The 13662-nt window shown below is 42.9% G+C and overlaps 1 protein-coding gene across 3 annotated transcripts in view; it reads left to right on the top strand.

Annotated features, from left to right (window-relative positions):
• Window positions 1-12201, top strand: part of clip2 (CAP-GLY domain containing linker protein 2) — a 31537-nt gene extending 19336 nt beyond the window's left edge. Inside the window, exons 8-17 of one of the 3 annotated variants that reach the window (XM_049017584.1) lie at window positions 124-184; window positions 1266-1370; window positions 3097-4041; window positions 4212-4269; window positions 4347-4430; window positions 6078-6234; window positions 9447-9606; window positions 10295-10483; window positions 10575-10637; window positions 10786-12201. In XM_049017584.1, the coding sequence (XP_048873541.1) occupies window positions 124-184; window positions 1266-1370; window positions 3097-4041; window positions 4212-4269; window positions 4347-4430; window positions 6078-6234; window positions 9447-9606; window positions 10295-10483; window positions 10575-10637; window positions 10786-10797 (1834 nt within the window). In that variant the 3' untranslated portion in view covers window positions 10798-12201. Of the gene's footprint in view, window positions 1-123; window positions 185-1265; window positions 1371-2389; window positions 2441-3096; window positions 4042-4211; window positions 4270-4346; window positions 4431-6077; window positions 6235-9446; window positions 9607-10294; window positions 10484-10574; window positions 10638-10785 lie in introns of all 3 variants that reach the window. The other 2 variants (XM_049017585.1, XM_049017586.1) reach the window with 2 other exon arrangements.
• Window positions 12202-13662: the final 1461 nt, after the last annotated feature.

The raw sequence follows: 13662 nt of genomic DNA on the forward strand, positions 1-13662 counted from the left end.
ATTTAGAAACAAAAACTTTCTTTTGATTTGAAGTGTTGTCAGACATCTGTGCTCAAAGATTTTCTGTACATCTACTAAGAAGGTGTTTTACTGATCTCTGCTGGCTACTCTGTGTTACTGCAGGAAAGTGGAAGATCTTCAGTTCCGTGTTGAGGAAGAATCGATCACCAAAGGAGATCTAGAGGTATGTAGATGCAATTTCACACAACTGCACCCTCCCTTGAGTTCAGTGTAATCGGCACAAAAATATACGCTTCCAGTAGCTGATTTGTATGAAATATTTTGATACATAATTAATGTTAATAAACATGAAGATTATCTCGTTTGTATGTTTTGTATACACCATGTGACATAAACAAGTGAGTCTTTATTTCACTATATGAAAGAGAAATGGACTCTTTCTGGCACAACATGTACTAAAACATTTTGGACCTTTTTCCATTGCCTACATTTTGATTGGCCATCCAAGTCTGCGTAGGACAGGTTTGGCAGTGAGAAAAGGGCTGTTGATGGTTCTGAACACAAGGATTTTTCCCCAAACATTGTAAGCCTCTTGGAAAAAGAAGAAGGAAGCAGAAAATGGAGAAGCTCAACCCACATTAGACACCTTTTTGTTAGAGACCTTCCTTGGAATAGTGATACAGTATATCTCTTTATTACAGTTATAATAGTGCAGCTCCTTATAACGATAAAGCCCCTTATAAAAGTGTCATAGTACAGCTTCTTAAAATAGTACCATAGTACAGTTGCTTTAATTATTGTAGTAATACAGCACATTATAAAAGTGTTATGATATAGTCCCTTATAATAGTTCAATCTCTTCCGATAGAAGAGTACACTACTTATAATAGTGTAATAGTACAAGTTTTATTACATTCTAATATTACAGTTGTACAACTCTGTAGCAGTACAGGTCCTTATAATAGTTTTAAAGTATAATTCCTTATGATAGTTTAACAGTACAGCTCCTTATAATAATGTGATACTACAGCTCCCTATAATAGTATTGTAGTATATTAACTTCTATAATAGTGTAATAGCATAATAATTCCTATAATATAATTATAATATGCTGCCTCTATAGTAGTATAGTGCCTTGTTCAGCATGTTGGTTTCTATCATTTTCTCTATCTTTCCTGGAAGAATTTCCTTGTGGTATCTGCGCGACCCTGCCTGTCTGTCCTCCTGTACAGCTGTCTCTCTCGCTCTCTCTTTCTATCTCTTGCTGTCTCTCTATCTGTCTCTCTCTCTCTCTCTCTCCCCAGACTCAGACGCAGTTGGAGCATGCCCGTATTCGGCAGCTCGAACAGAGTCTGCTGTTAGAAATTTCCAAAGTGGAATTGCTTCAGAAAGAATTAGACGAGAAGAGGGTAACCATAAAAAAGAGAAATGTCCCCCTGCCCCACCCCTTCCCCTGCTGCTGCTCTGGGGGGCTTTTCACTGCTTGCTTGGGGCTGCCTCATGCTGATTTGCAGGGGTCTCCAACCTTCACGGTTCACGTCAGCTTCCGAAGCCTCCAGCTAAGCAACCTTCATAGACATAGCCCCCAAAATCCGATGTCAACTGTTTAAATGTTATACACTGTAAGTATAAGCAACCTTTATAGACATACCAACCAAAATCTAGTATCCTGCTATTTAAATAAATGCCATACACTATAAGCAAACCAGATAGTCCTATGGCACGGTGAATGTTGGAGTTTTGGATCTCGCAGCTACCCCCCCCCCCCCCCCCCCCCACCTTGTCTTCCCCTCTGTGGCAGAGTGACACTGTTCAGTCAGCAGTGACGATACTATAACCCAAACTCCCAAAGTCAGTCTGTGTCTGTTTTCTCCACATTCCTCTGCTATTCCTCTGGGTCCAGCAGCAGATTCACATTTTGTCATTTTACATGCCCCATGAGCGCAGGGTGATGCCCCATCATTACCCTACAGGTGCCTTCTGGTTATTTGCATCCAGTGTTTTCTGCTGCCTGTTCCATAATTGTAAATGGGTCTAGCATTGCAGGATTTAATACGAATGCATTTTAATAAGCTTTTGAAATTCAGGACTGATCTTGTACCTGTATATATGATGTAATGTGCATAGTACAGTATGCATGCACACATGCAGCATGGGAAGATGAGAGCTTGAGAAAACTCAGTCTACATTTTTATTGACTGAACATTCGGAACTTTTTAAATAGTTAATGGTGTCTGAACCAAGACTGGACCCCGGTGACAAAACATAAACCCACTTCCCTAAGCAGTGTTAAGTTAAGTAACCTGTGTAAGGGCCTTTGTTGATAAGTGACTGATGCCTGTAGCTGTACAGTGTTTGCAGTTGATGATTATCAGGCTGAAGAACTTCTCTTTTTGGTGCATCTATAAGCTCTGCTGTCTGCCAACAGGGACCAGGCAGGCGTGTTGGGGTGCCCTTGAGGTTGGGTAAGAGGCTACAGGTGAAAGAGGATCACTAACTCCATCCGGGCTGTGCTCGTTCACACTCTTACCACTCTACCCTTTGAATGCAGTGTCACACGTGTCTGATGCAGGCAGATTACAGCCAGTGCTGTTACGTTACTGGTCATAAAGAACATCCTTCATGTTGCTGTGAAACATGGAGAGGATTATCCTGGGTAGTACAGTCCGCATGGTGTACAAATCTCCTTCCTTCCTACTCAGTGGGCTATATTTCCACTTATGTAACATAGTGTTTCACTCAATAACACCGGTCCTGAGCGTGCACTTTGGTGGGTTGGGGTGTCCAATGTCCTCCTGCCTGCTCCACGCCACTGGGCCTTTTGGAATGTCCTGCCTGCCTGCTGCTTCCCCTGAGCTGACCTTACTTCCTGGGGTTTGCTCAGCTTTCTGGGCTGGGACTCCTCTCTTCCTTTACTGTCCTGAAAATACGGGCTTCCTCCATTCCTCTCTAGGTCTGCGAGCCCAAAATCCGGCCTTCCGGAATCATCCTTCATGCTCATGCAGAAGGCATGACCAGAAAATGGGCTGATGCTTTCAATCTTGCCCTGCATGTCCGGGGTAATTTTAAGGGAGGTATGTTTGTGTGGCCCCCAGCCTGGGCTGGAGTAATGTCCTCTGGCCCCTGTGTCCACAGCAAACCACGGTGGAGGAGAAAAGCCGGATCATGCAGCTGGAGGAAGAGCTGGCGCTGCGGCGGGCGGAGATCCAGGAGCTACAGGCGAGGCTGGGAAACCCAAGTCTGGTGGATGGCGGGGACCCCGGCTCGGGACTCCACACAGAGGCCCTTCTGCTGCGGGAGCAGCTCATGACAGCTGGCCTCGAGCATCATAAAGAGAGCAGCCAGCTGCGGGAGAAGTATGAATCATCCCTGAGCGCTAGCCACCGGGAGGCGGAGCGGCTGAGGGTCACCATGGACAAGCAAACTCAGGAGATCAGTGACCTGCGGCAGAAGCTGCAGCAGGCCACACGGGAGAACATGGAGATGATGGACAGCTGGAAGTCCAAGCTGGACACCTTAGTGAACGAGCACCAGCGCTCCCTGGAGGACCTCAAGCTGTCCCTGACTGCAGATGGGGCCACAGCAGGCTTAGACAAAGACCTACTGGAGTTGCGCACGGCCCTGGAAAGCCTGAGGATGGAACATCAGCTGGAGGTGGAGAACCTGAAGGCCAAGCATGACATCGAGGCAGCCATGCTGGCCAAAGAGAAAGAGGACCAGCGGACGCGGCTGCAAGAGCTGCAGAGAGAGTTGGAGGAGACCAGCGAGAGCTGGAGGAGGCAGGCAGAGACAAAGGCCCTGCAGCACACCCTGGAGGCGAAGGAGGCTGCTGAGAAGCTGCAGATGGCGGAGCATCGGCTCTGCGAGATGGAGAAGCTGTGTGAGGATTTCAAGGAACAGGGCCGGGCCCATGATCTGCTGAAGGAGCAACTGACCCTGGCCGAGAAGAAGATGGTGGACTACGAGGCCCTGCAGAAGGCGGAGGCCCAGAGCCGGGCGGAACTCCAGAACCTGGAGGAGAAGCTAAGGGTGATGGAGAACTGCCTGCAGGCCATGGAGGAAAAACCTCAGGATGCCAATGTGAGTGATGAGAAGGGCAGCTTGCTCTTTGGTGCAGTGTTATGATGGCGAACCTGAGCTGGCAGTTTCTTTATAGACTCTTTCCGCCAGCTAATATGAAAAAAGCTGCAGAAGTGTTTATCCATTCAGAGGTATGTGTAAGATCTGTGTGACATCTGCTTGCCTCCTAGATGATAGAAGATAACGATGTCTCTGAAGAGAAGATCAAATTAAGGCAGGACATGGATGGTAAGGTGAAGTTGCTGCTTTCTGCTTCCACTGTTTGTTTGGTCACTCTGCTGGGTCACTCCTATGTGTTTCCTCAGACACCCTGGAGATGCTGGCGAAGAGGGACAAAGACGTGCTGACACTGTCGGCACAGGTGGAGGCATTCCGATCGCAGATAGCCGGTGTGTGCCCTCCTGTCAGTGTCCACGAGTGAACCCCTGCGCGTAACCCCCATCTGTGCAAGTGTGTGCCCCCTGTCTGTGGCTGTGTATGTGTGTGCCCCCCTGTCTGTGGCTGTGTATGTGTGTGCCCCCCTGTCTGTGGCTGTGTATGTGTGTGCCCCCCTGTCTGTGGCTGTGTATGTGTGTGCCCCCCTGTCCGTGGCTGTGTATGTATGTGCCCCCCTGTCCGTGGCTGTGTATGTATGTGCCCCCCTGTCCGTGGCTGTGTATGTAGGGACTTGGAAATCCTGACTCTACTATTCCGTGTGATTACGTCATCATTTTTTCAGCGGTGGCTACGGGGTGCGAAAATGCGTTTTTCGCGGCTAGCTCTGCATTCAACTTATGAGATATCCGCCGTTTTGAATAATTTATTTATCCTTGATTTTCTTATTTTTTACCGGATCAAAATCGGTTCAGTATTCGCGGAGCAACAACAATTTCAAAACAAGGTAACTTTCACGCACTAAATAAAAATCGAAAGAATCGTGGGGCATCGATTATTTGTGCACAGGCATATTTATTACACCCTAAATATGAAAATTGCCAACTATGATGACGATTGATGCATGCCCACACTATACAATCGTGTGCCCACTTCAGGATGATTGAAGATTGAAGGGATTTTATGTGCTGTACGGAGGATGGATCAATGTCACGTGACCACCGATCTGGCTCCTGATTGGTTGAACATCATGCCAGTTAATGTAGACACCCCCAAGTAAATTTTCATTTCAACATTCAACAACAAAAATCACTAAGATTGGTTAGATATTGGCAAAGTTATGGTTGTTTAAGTGCACCATACCCTATTTACAATTTCTTGCATTTATTGAATGAGGCGCAGGCTGCCCTCCGCCTATGCAAAGCGAAGTTGCTCTAAGTAGTCACAGTTTTTTCTACAGTTCTAATTGTAATTACATTAGAACAAAAATCCAATTTCAGGCATATTAAATCTTCAATATCTCTGGTTCTATTAAAGATATATTGACAAATGAAGTATAATTTTTTATGTTTTTTTTATCTCTTTCCATTAAAATGGGTGTGAAGTTAATCAAAACACCTTGGTGAAAAATTTCCAAGTACCTAGTGTATGTGTGCCCCCCTGTCAGTGGCTGTGTATGTGTGTGCCCCCCTGTCTGTGGCTGTGTATGTGTGTGCCCCCCTGTCCGTGGCTGTGTATGTGTATCCAGCTGTTTGTGCCAGTGTATGTGCCCCTCTTTTGTGGTAGTGTGTGTGCCCTCCATCTGCGCCCCCCACTTCACTTTGCCTAGTAGTGACTGGCTCTGCAATCAGTCTCTGTTTAGTGACAAATGCTGGAACTTATTTATATGTTACTTTGGAGAAACAGATCCCAGAATTTTATATGCATAAATGTACATATTTATATAGCTGTTAAATAGGTAGTAAATCTCACTTACCTGTGAGTAATTAAAAGGGCAAGCAGCATAAGAAATATTTCAAACACCTTGTTTATTTGCATACTTCATGATATCAGTATTTGGTGTTTGCCCGTATTTGATAGTCTACAAATGAAGCAGTCTCACCCAAACCCTAAAGGTTCTGGGAAAAGGCCAGGATGTATCACGCCCTTTGCTGGTCCCTCAGGCTTGGAGTCCAAGGTCCGCTCAGGGGAGAAGAAGGCTGACGCCCTCCTGCGGGACAAGCAGCGTCTGGAGGCTGACCTGGAGTCCCTGACCAAGAAATCCCATGATGCTTCTGGGCAGCTGGTCCTCATCAGCCAGGAGCTCCTGAAGAAGGAAAGGTTAGATGTGGCTCACAAGTTAGATAAGTTGTTTGGATGAAGTCACGTGACCTCATTCACAATGGTTGCCTTTTAGTTAAATGTGTGATATGCTGCAGGTACATTTGCTGAAGTCGTGTGTATTTACTGCAGGGCAGCTTTTAGAGGTTTACACTGCAGCTTGTTGTGTCACAATTCCAGTTAAAGTTAAATGAAGTAGAGCTGTGCTCATATTTGTATATATTATCAGTCTTCAGTCACATAGTCACTGATAAACTAGGTTGAGAAATTTTCAGCTGTAATTCAAATTCCTTAAGATAAGCAAAAATGCAGCAACCATCTGGTGCAGACATCCAGATCACAGTTACACGCTTTAATGATCTTTTAATGAGCCATTTTGTAGTGTAACAGTGTGACAAGCCGACACATATCAAGTGCTTTCTTTTTTGTATCTGTAGATTTTCTCGCTGTAATACCTTTGTGAAGAATAATGACCTCTAGGAAGATGTCCACATATCAGATAATATTTCCGGTAGCATGTACAAGCATGGTGTGTTAGTGTCACCAACAATTATCCCCATAAAGACATTGGAAGATGGATAGATGAGTGCACGTTCATAGACCTAAGTCACAGCTGATAATATGTACCTATATATGTATTATATGTATGCAAGTGATTTTTTATGTTAGCTGAAAAATTTTTAGATATAGCACTGTTAATGTGAAGGGGGTGATTTAACTAAGCCATGGCAGGTAGCCATTATAGAATGCTAATTAATTTCCTGGCAGAGGATTAATTTAGGAAACTGTGTCTGCCTGACTTTAGTGCCCCCTAGTGGTGACTCAGTGTTCCAATTCGCTGTCAGTATCGACTCGCTTCACTCAAGCCAGGTCAGTTAAACTGACAGCATATGGACTGATTATAATGCTTAGTCTGATTTCATGGCTGGGCTGGAATGACAATCCACCTCAGAAATCACTCCTTGTCTGCACTGTCTTATTGGAGATAATCGGAGTATTCAAAGTCAGCCGGTATCATGAAACATCAGAGTGACTCTGGGTGCGCTCGTGTGAATTCACTCCCGGCTGCTTTTCAGTACAGACTGGGAAAACAATTGGAGCTATGTTTAGCTATGATTAGCTGGGGTTAAAGTAAAATTATAGGGGTTTTGAATTGCTACATACTAATCACCCCTTACTGTACCAATACTGCTGGCAATTTCTGAGAAAGTCTTTATATAGTTTTTATATAGTTTTATATGCTCTGTATTTACTCTTTCTTAGGCTGCAGAGGAAACAGTCTGCTTCAAAATATTATTGAGACATCATGTTCACTGTATCCCTGTGGTTATATTATAGTCACCGCTTCACATTCCTGATCTCAACCCGTAAGTCTGCCAGCCTGAATGAATGAAAACATTAAGTCTATTTATTACCAATTTCTGAAACAGTACTGTACTGTAAACTCTGCATATAAAATTACATTGTCATTCCATATCAGACTTTTTAGTATAATATACAAACCATCCAAGTTATTCCTCTGTATATACAAATTTACTACTGTATGCACTTGGAGCACTACGGTTTGGACCAGTTATTAATAATGCAAAATTACAGATACTGAAAGTTTAAAGGTTACTGTGAGAAACTCGAGCTTCCATGGTCACAAAGACGGCTGACATGTGATTAAAGAAAAGACATATAGGGATCCCAAGCCAAGACTTTTAATATTGAAAATATACTATCCGCTCACACTAACAAATATTATGTATCAGCAATATTTATATATTACATAATTATATGTGATCCGAAGTGTTTTCAGTATCGTTTTTGGCATACGGGTCGTCTACAAGTTTCTCTGGTCTTTCAAGGTCTGAAATGATTCTTCTTTAATTGTTTACACCCAACTGGCAAAGAACCAAAACTGCGAATGTCATATTCTTGAATGTGTAGGAGTTTCACTATATTTTCAAGTTCTGCAGTTAGCATAGATGTAGGGCCGGTCAATCCTGTAAGATTCTGAGGGGCGTTGACTAGCCAAACAATTTCTCTTGCATGTGGCAAAAAGCTGGACGAAAAAGATGATATATTGACTTATATAAAATTTAAACGATAAGAAACTTCGATAAACTGTCAGTCGTTTGATAGCATACTTCAGCCTATGACATCACAACATCTTTTAAAAAGGGGAAATTGGCAATCAACAAGGTAAAAAGACACTCATCAGGTAATACAAATTTCACAGCTTTATAAATACTCTGACTCCTTAAACCTTGTCCCAACAATCAGCAGCTGTGGGCTCCCCTAAGTAGCTGCCTAGCACTCTGAAAATTAAAATAATCGATGACCTCTAAGGAGGAGAAGGCTATAAGAAGATAGCAAAGTGTTTCCAGGTAGCTGTTTCCTCAGTCCCTAACACAATTAAGAAATAGCAGTTAACAGGAATGGTGAAGGTCAAGTTGAGGTCTAACTCAAATTAACTGGAAAAAACCTTCAGGAAGAGTTAGCAGATTCTGGAATGGTGGTGCCCTGTTCCACTGTGTAGTGACACCTGCACAAGCTAAAGGGTTCTGCATGGTCTTCACAGTCCCCGAACCTAAACATCATTGAAAATCTGTGGATAGACCTCAAAAGAGCAGTGCATGCAAGGCAGCCCAAGAATCTCACTGAAATAGAAGTCTTTTGCAAGGAAAAATGGGTGAAAATCCCCCGCATAAGAATTGAAGGACTCTTAGCTGGTTGCAAAAAGCATTTATAAGCTATGATATTTCCCAAGGAGTGTCCAGACTTTTGCATTTGCCCATTTCCTTTTTTGTTATTTTGAAACTGTAAAAGATGGAAAATATAAAACCAGTTTTTCTTAAAATGTTGCAAGAACATGCCATCTTTAACTTTATGCCTTTTGGAAATCAGGTCATGTTTTACTTGCTTAGCTATTCACAGAAATTTTTACCATGTGTGTCCAAACTTTTGCATGCCACTGTAATTATTGATATTGACTGATTTATACCACCAAGACAAAGTGAAACTGACTTATTTGCACTCCTAGAAGCCCTCACACCCTCTGCAGCATCAGCACAGAACAGCTACACTATGTAGGGTGCCAAATTAGCCAGCCGATTTTGCTTTGTCCTTGATGGTGAGCACAGTAGAACTGACCTAGGGTGCTGTATGAGTTTTGATGGGATGTCTAGGTTAATGGTCACCAGGGTGTCTTGTCTTTGTCCAATCAGGAGCCTGAATGAGCTGAGGGTCTTGCTGCTCGACTCCCCTCGACACTCGCCAAGCCTGGACCGCGACCTGAACCGTGAGGTGCACAAGGCCGAGTGGAAGGTGAAAGAGCAGAAGTTGCAGGACGATATCAAGTCTCTGCGGGAGAAGCTTCTACTCCTGGTAAGACTCATGGGGGAGGTCAAAGGTTATCAATCATGAAGATAATGAAGAGGTCATGCGCACCTCCATGAGCCAAACTCCTGTGTGCATGGAAATGCCTACAACAGAAACAAGGACACAGAAACACCTAGAGAGCATGATGTCCACGCTGGCGAAATGTGAACATGTTGGGCATCACCCTGGGATTCTTCTCCTCTTGATTTCCATGTGGTATTTCTCCTCCAGTCCTGTTTGCTTTGCTTTACAGCAGAGCTGCCCAACCCTGCTTCTGGAAATCTACAATCCTGCAGAGTTTACATGCAGTGCTAATTTAACATACATAATACAGATAATCAAGCCCAGCTTAGCTGACTCAACATAGCTGACTTTAACACTGAGATGGTAGTGAAGGACCTGATTATCTATATCAGGAATGTTAAATTAGGGCTGCACCTAAGCTCTGCAGGGTGGTAGATCTCCAGAAGCAGGGTTGGGGAACCCTGCTTTACAGCAACACACCTTATGAGCTGAAAATGACCAAAGCACCAAAACGCAAATTGAAACGGCCCTTGAAAACGTCCCACTACTGCTACGTTGGTTTGGTCATTACAGCCCCAAGGTGGCATTCCACTCCAGTTCTCATCATTACTCCCCCACTGTCTGGATGCTTGAAAATCTCACATCTCTACTTGGATCGCTTTGGCTTTAGGGTCGAGAGAGGTCCTCACCAGACCACCGCCGGTACTCCATGATGGACCCTTCTGCAATGGATAGTGAGATGTTGCGGCTTCAGCAGAGGCTCCGGAGCACGGAGGATGTGCTGAGGAATGCCCTGGAGCACAACCAGCAAATGGACCAGCTAGTGGAGGCCATGCGCATCCGGCCTGAAAAGACCCAGGTACTGTAGCGTGGAGAGATGTTTGACCACACAGGGGTTTGTGTCAGCTTCCTGTAATCATTGTCGATCATCTCCTTTTCAAATTTTGCAGACACTTGCAAGTGAAAATTCTGCCAATGGGATACATGAAGAAGAAAAACCCTTCACACAAGAGGTAAGCAAGCATATGTAGACCATTGTTCACTTTTATATTCTTTAATTAATTAATTCCTTTGGAGGCTGTAGGGGGTTGTTGTCATGCGGAACCTCTTTAAATGTCTATTATGCAAATATTTATGAATGTCTCCCATTTCACTTTCTAGGAGACTCACTGATGAAGAGGATTGGCAGCCCCCTGATTAATTTGGGACGTCTGGAAGTTCAGTATCACAAAGTAACAAAAAAGTGGCAGCCTGGTTCATTTTCACAGTGTGGGGGGGAGACATGATGCCAAAACCTTGATTTCTCAACAGGCTGCTCTTGAAGGATCATCCAGCAGATACCTTAATGATGTGGAGGTGACATCCATAGTGCCACTAACTGCTGATATAACTCTCGGACTACCTCCAGTACAAAAGCCGGCATCAAAGAGTCGATTCTCTTGTATAGAACTGAATTGGAATCTACAGTACATTTCTGGTATACCTTCTGTAGACTTTTGGACTTTTCGGCGATAGTTGAAGTTAATCGAAATTTTGGCCACAATTCTTGCTCATGATTAATTTATTGCCAGCTGTAAATTAAACATCCTCTTGATGATTAATTGGCCAGTGATACATTTAGATGAAATGACCAGCGTTGTCTACTTTGGAGAACATTATCTCCAGCCAAGCTCTACACTATATATGATGATTGGACAGAAAGGCTGCTGGATTCAGTTGATTCCTATTTCATGAGTATTTGCATATTAATTAAAGCTCAATGGTTAATTTAACCCAACCAAATCAGTCCAGGTGTGTCAGTGGAATAGCACTGATTGCAGAGGCAGAAAGTGAAAATCCAGACCAAGATTTGGTTTCAACCAACTAGTTGAGTATAGAGTCACAGTCACAATGTACTCAACTGGTTGGTTGAAACAAAATCTTGGTCTGGATTTTTACTCTTTGAACTTGAACTTTCCACCTCTGACTGATTGCCTTTAGCCCCTTGTCAAGATCTTAACTGAACTTCTTCACAAACCAAACCATATAGTGTTTTTATCCATAGAAATGAAAGGAACTGGTTTGGCGGATGACTTTATTTAAGCGCCAGTATTAAGATATTTATAAATAATATGAAAAACTGTCACCAACCTTCATTGCCAATGGGCTGGATGACATTCTAGCCTTCAGCTAGGCTAATTCTCTACTGTTTGAGCTAAACCTGCAGCTCAGAAGACCACCTTCTGACCCCGTGGCTGAGGACCACCTTCATTTCATCTGTACCTGCTAATCGTTGAGTACATCACACATTCAGTCTTCCAAAATTGTTTATGTCCATTTTCACTTCAATGAATTGCCATTGTTTAGAACAGTGTTTACTGGCAGTGGCTGAGTACTCTTGGTCTATTGCAACAGTTTTGGGTCATATTTTAAGGGCAAAAAAATGTTAGGCTGACCCTAATCAGCTCCAATGAATTTAGAATTTGTCAGTTATATTCAAACAAGCTTAATGCCACTTTTCTGCTGTAATCCTCTATAACTCTGTAACTAAACCGTTTTTGGGACTTTCAAGACATTAAATATTAACAAGATGGGCAACTGAACTGTTTTGACACTTTTTTGCCACAACTGTAGGAGATAATTAAACGATCTGTGATTTTGGTACTGTAAAACATGGATACACAGCAGAAAATGTTACAGAACAAAGTCAACAGTGACTCAGAGCAGACTTTTCTCCCTTTAAGGCACAGGTAGGTGACACGGTGACAGAGTATTGCAGCATACAGGAGTGATAAGCTGAAATGGAACAGCTTCTTGTGGGAGGTGTTAATGAGAAAAGTGTGGTAAACTGGAATATGCACAGGGATGTTGAAAGCACCCTGCACTCGTGACACTCACAGACACATACGTCACTGGTGTCAATGACCCCAGTGTATTAATACCTGCCGTCATAAAAAAAAAATAAAAATCCTGGTTTGAGCATAAAGTACTGTCATATATTCCTGCAAGTATAATCTTACACCAGTCAAATAATCCTACTGTTTCACAAACATTTTAATCACATTTTAATTTAATGCATTCTACTGAAGCTGTAAGCAGAGCTTTTGACTTCTTCAGTCAATGTATTACAGGAAGATAGTGTGCAGCACATGTATGAATCACCTCTTGCCTTGGATTTGGGAGTTTAGCAATCTTTCCATATCACTACAAGATGCAACAGGCTTAACACACTCCATAACAGTCCAAAGAACATGCATTCAGCTGGTTTTGAATCTAGTGAGATACAGTGTTGTGAACGCTCAGGCATCTGACGTGACACGCTTTTTGACACTCTCACGGAAGAAATCTTATGGCACATCTATGTTATTCCATTATAAACCTAAACTTAGCTGCATCAAAAGCATTGGGGTAGTTTGCAAACCCTACAAATTATTCGCAAGCTAATAAAACTGTTACATACATGTAAATGTGTGTACACGTGTGCTTTTTGACCGAGAGGACGGCAGGCTCTTGTACAATATGAGCCTATCTGCACTCATTCTTTCAAACAGCTCTCTCGTTTGTAATACAGAAGTTTACGCAGCAGGTCTCGCTAAGCAATCAGCGACCCCCCAGCTATGGAGGTGCAGGGTTTCACCGTTTGATGTGGAAATGATAAACCAACAAGCAGCCAGATGGAATCAAAACAAATTTCCATATTTCTAGCGTTTAAATAAGTTAAATTCCTTTAGTAACTTTACTGAAAATCCTGGAAGTATTACTAAGATACAAAACCGTTATTTACAAGCTACAGGTTAAACTACAGGTTTCTTTTATCTACACTGTTGCATTATACATTTTGTTACAACCTGCCGTGCCGATACCTTGGTGGGTTTTTTTTTATCCAAATATTCTCTGGGGTCATCTCCAAAATAATACTAATAAAATTAAGTAGCCAAAGAACATGCAAATATAGGCTCGCTCTAATGTTAGTTTTCCCGTTTGGATTAATTCCATTATAAAGCTTATTTTGGCTCAGTATGAACCAAAACAGAGTAGTAAAAACTTGACTTAAGCGTT

Source organism: Brienomyrus brachyistius, chromosome 6, assembly GCF_023856365.1.
Source record: "Brienomyrus brachyistius isolate T26 chromosome 6, BBRACH_0.4, whole genome shotgun sequence".
Classification (NCBI taxonomy): Eukaryota; Metazoa; Chordata; class Actinopteri; order Osteoglossiformes; family Mormyridae; genus Brienomyrus; species Brienomyrus brachyistius.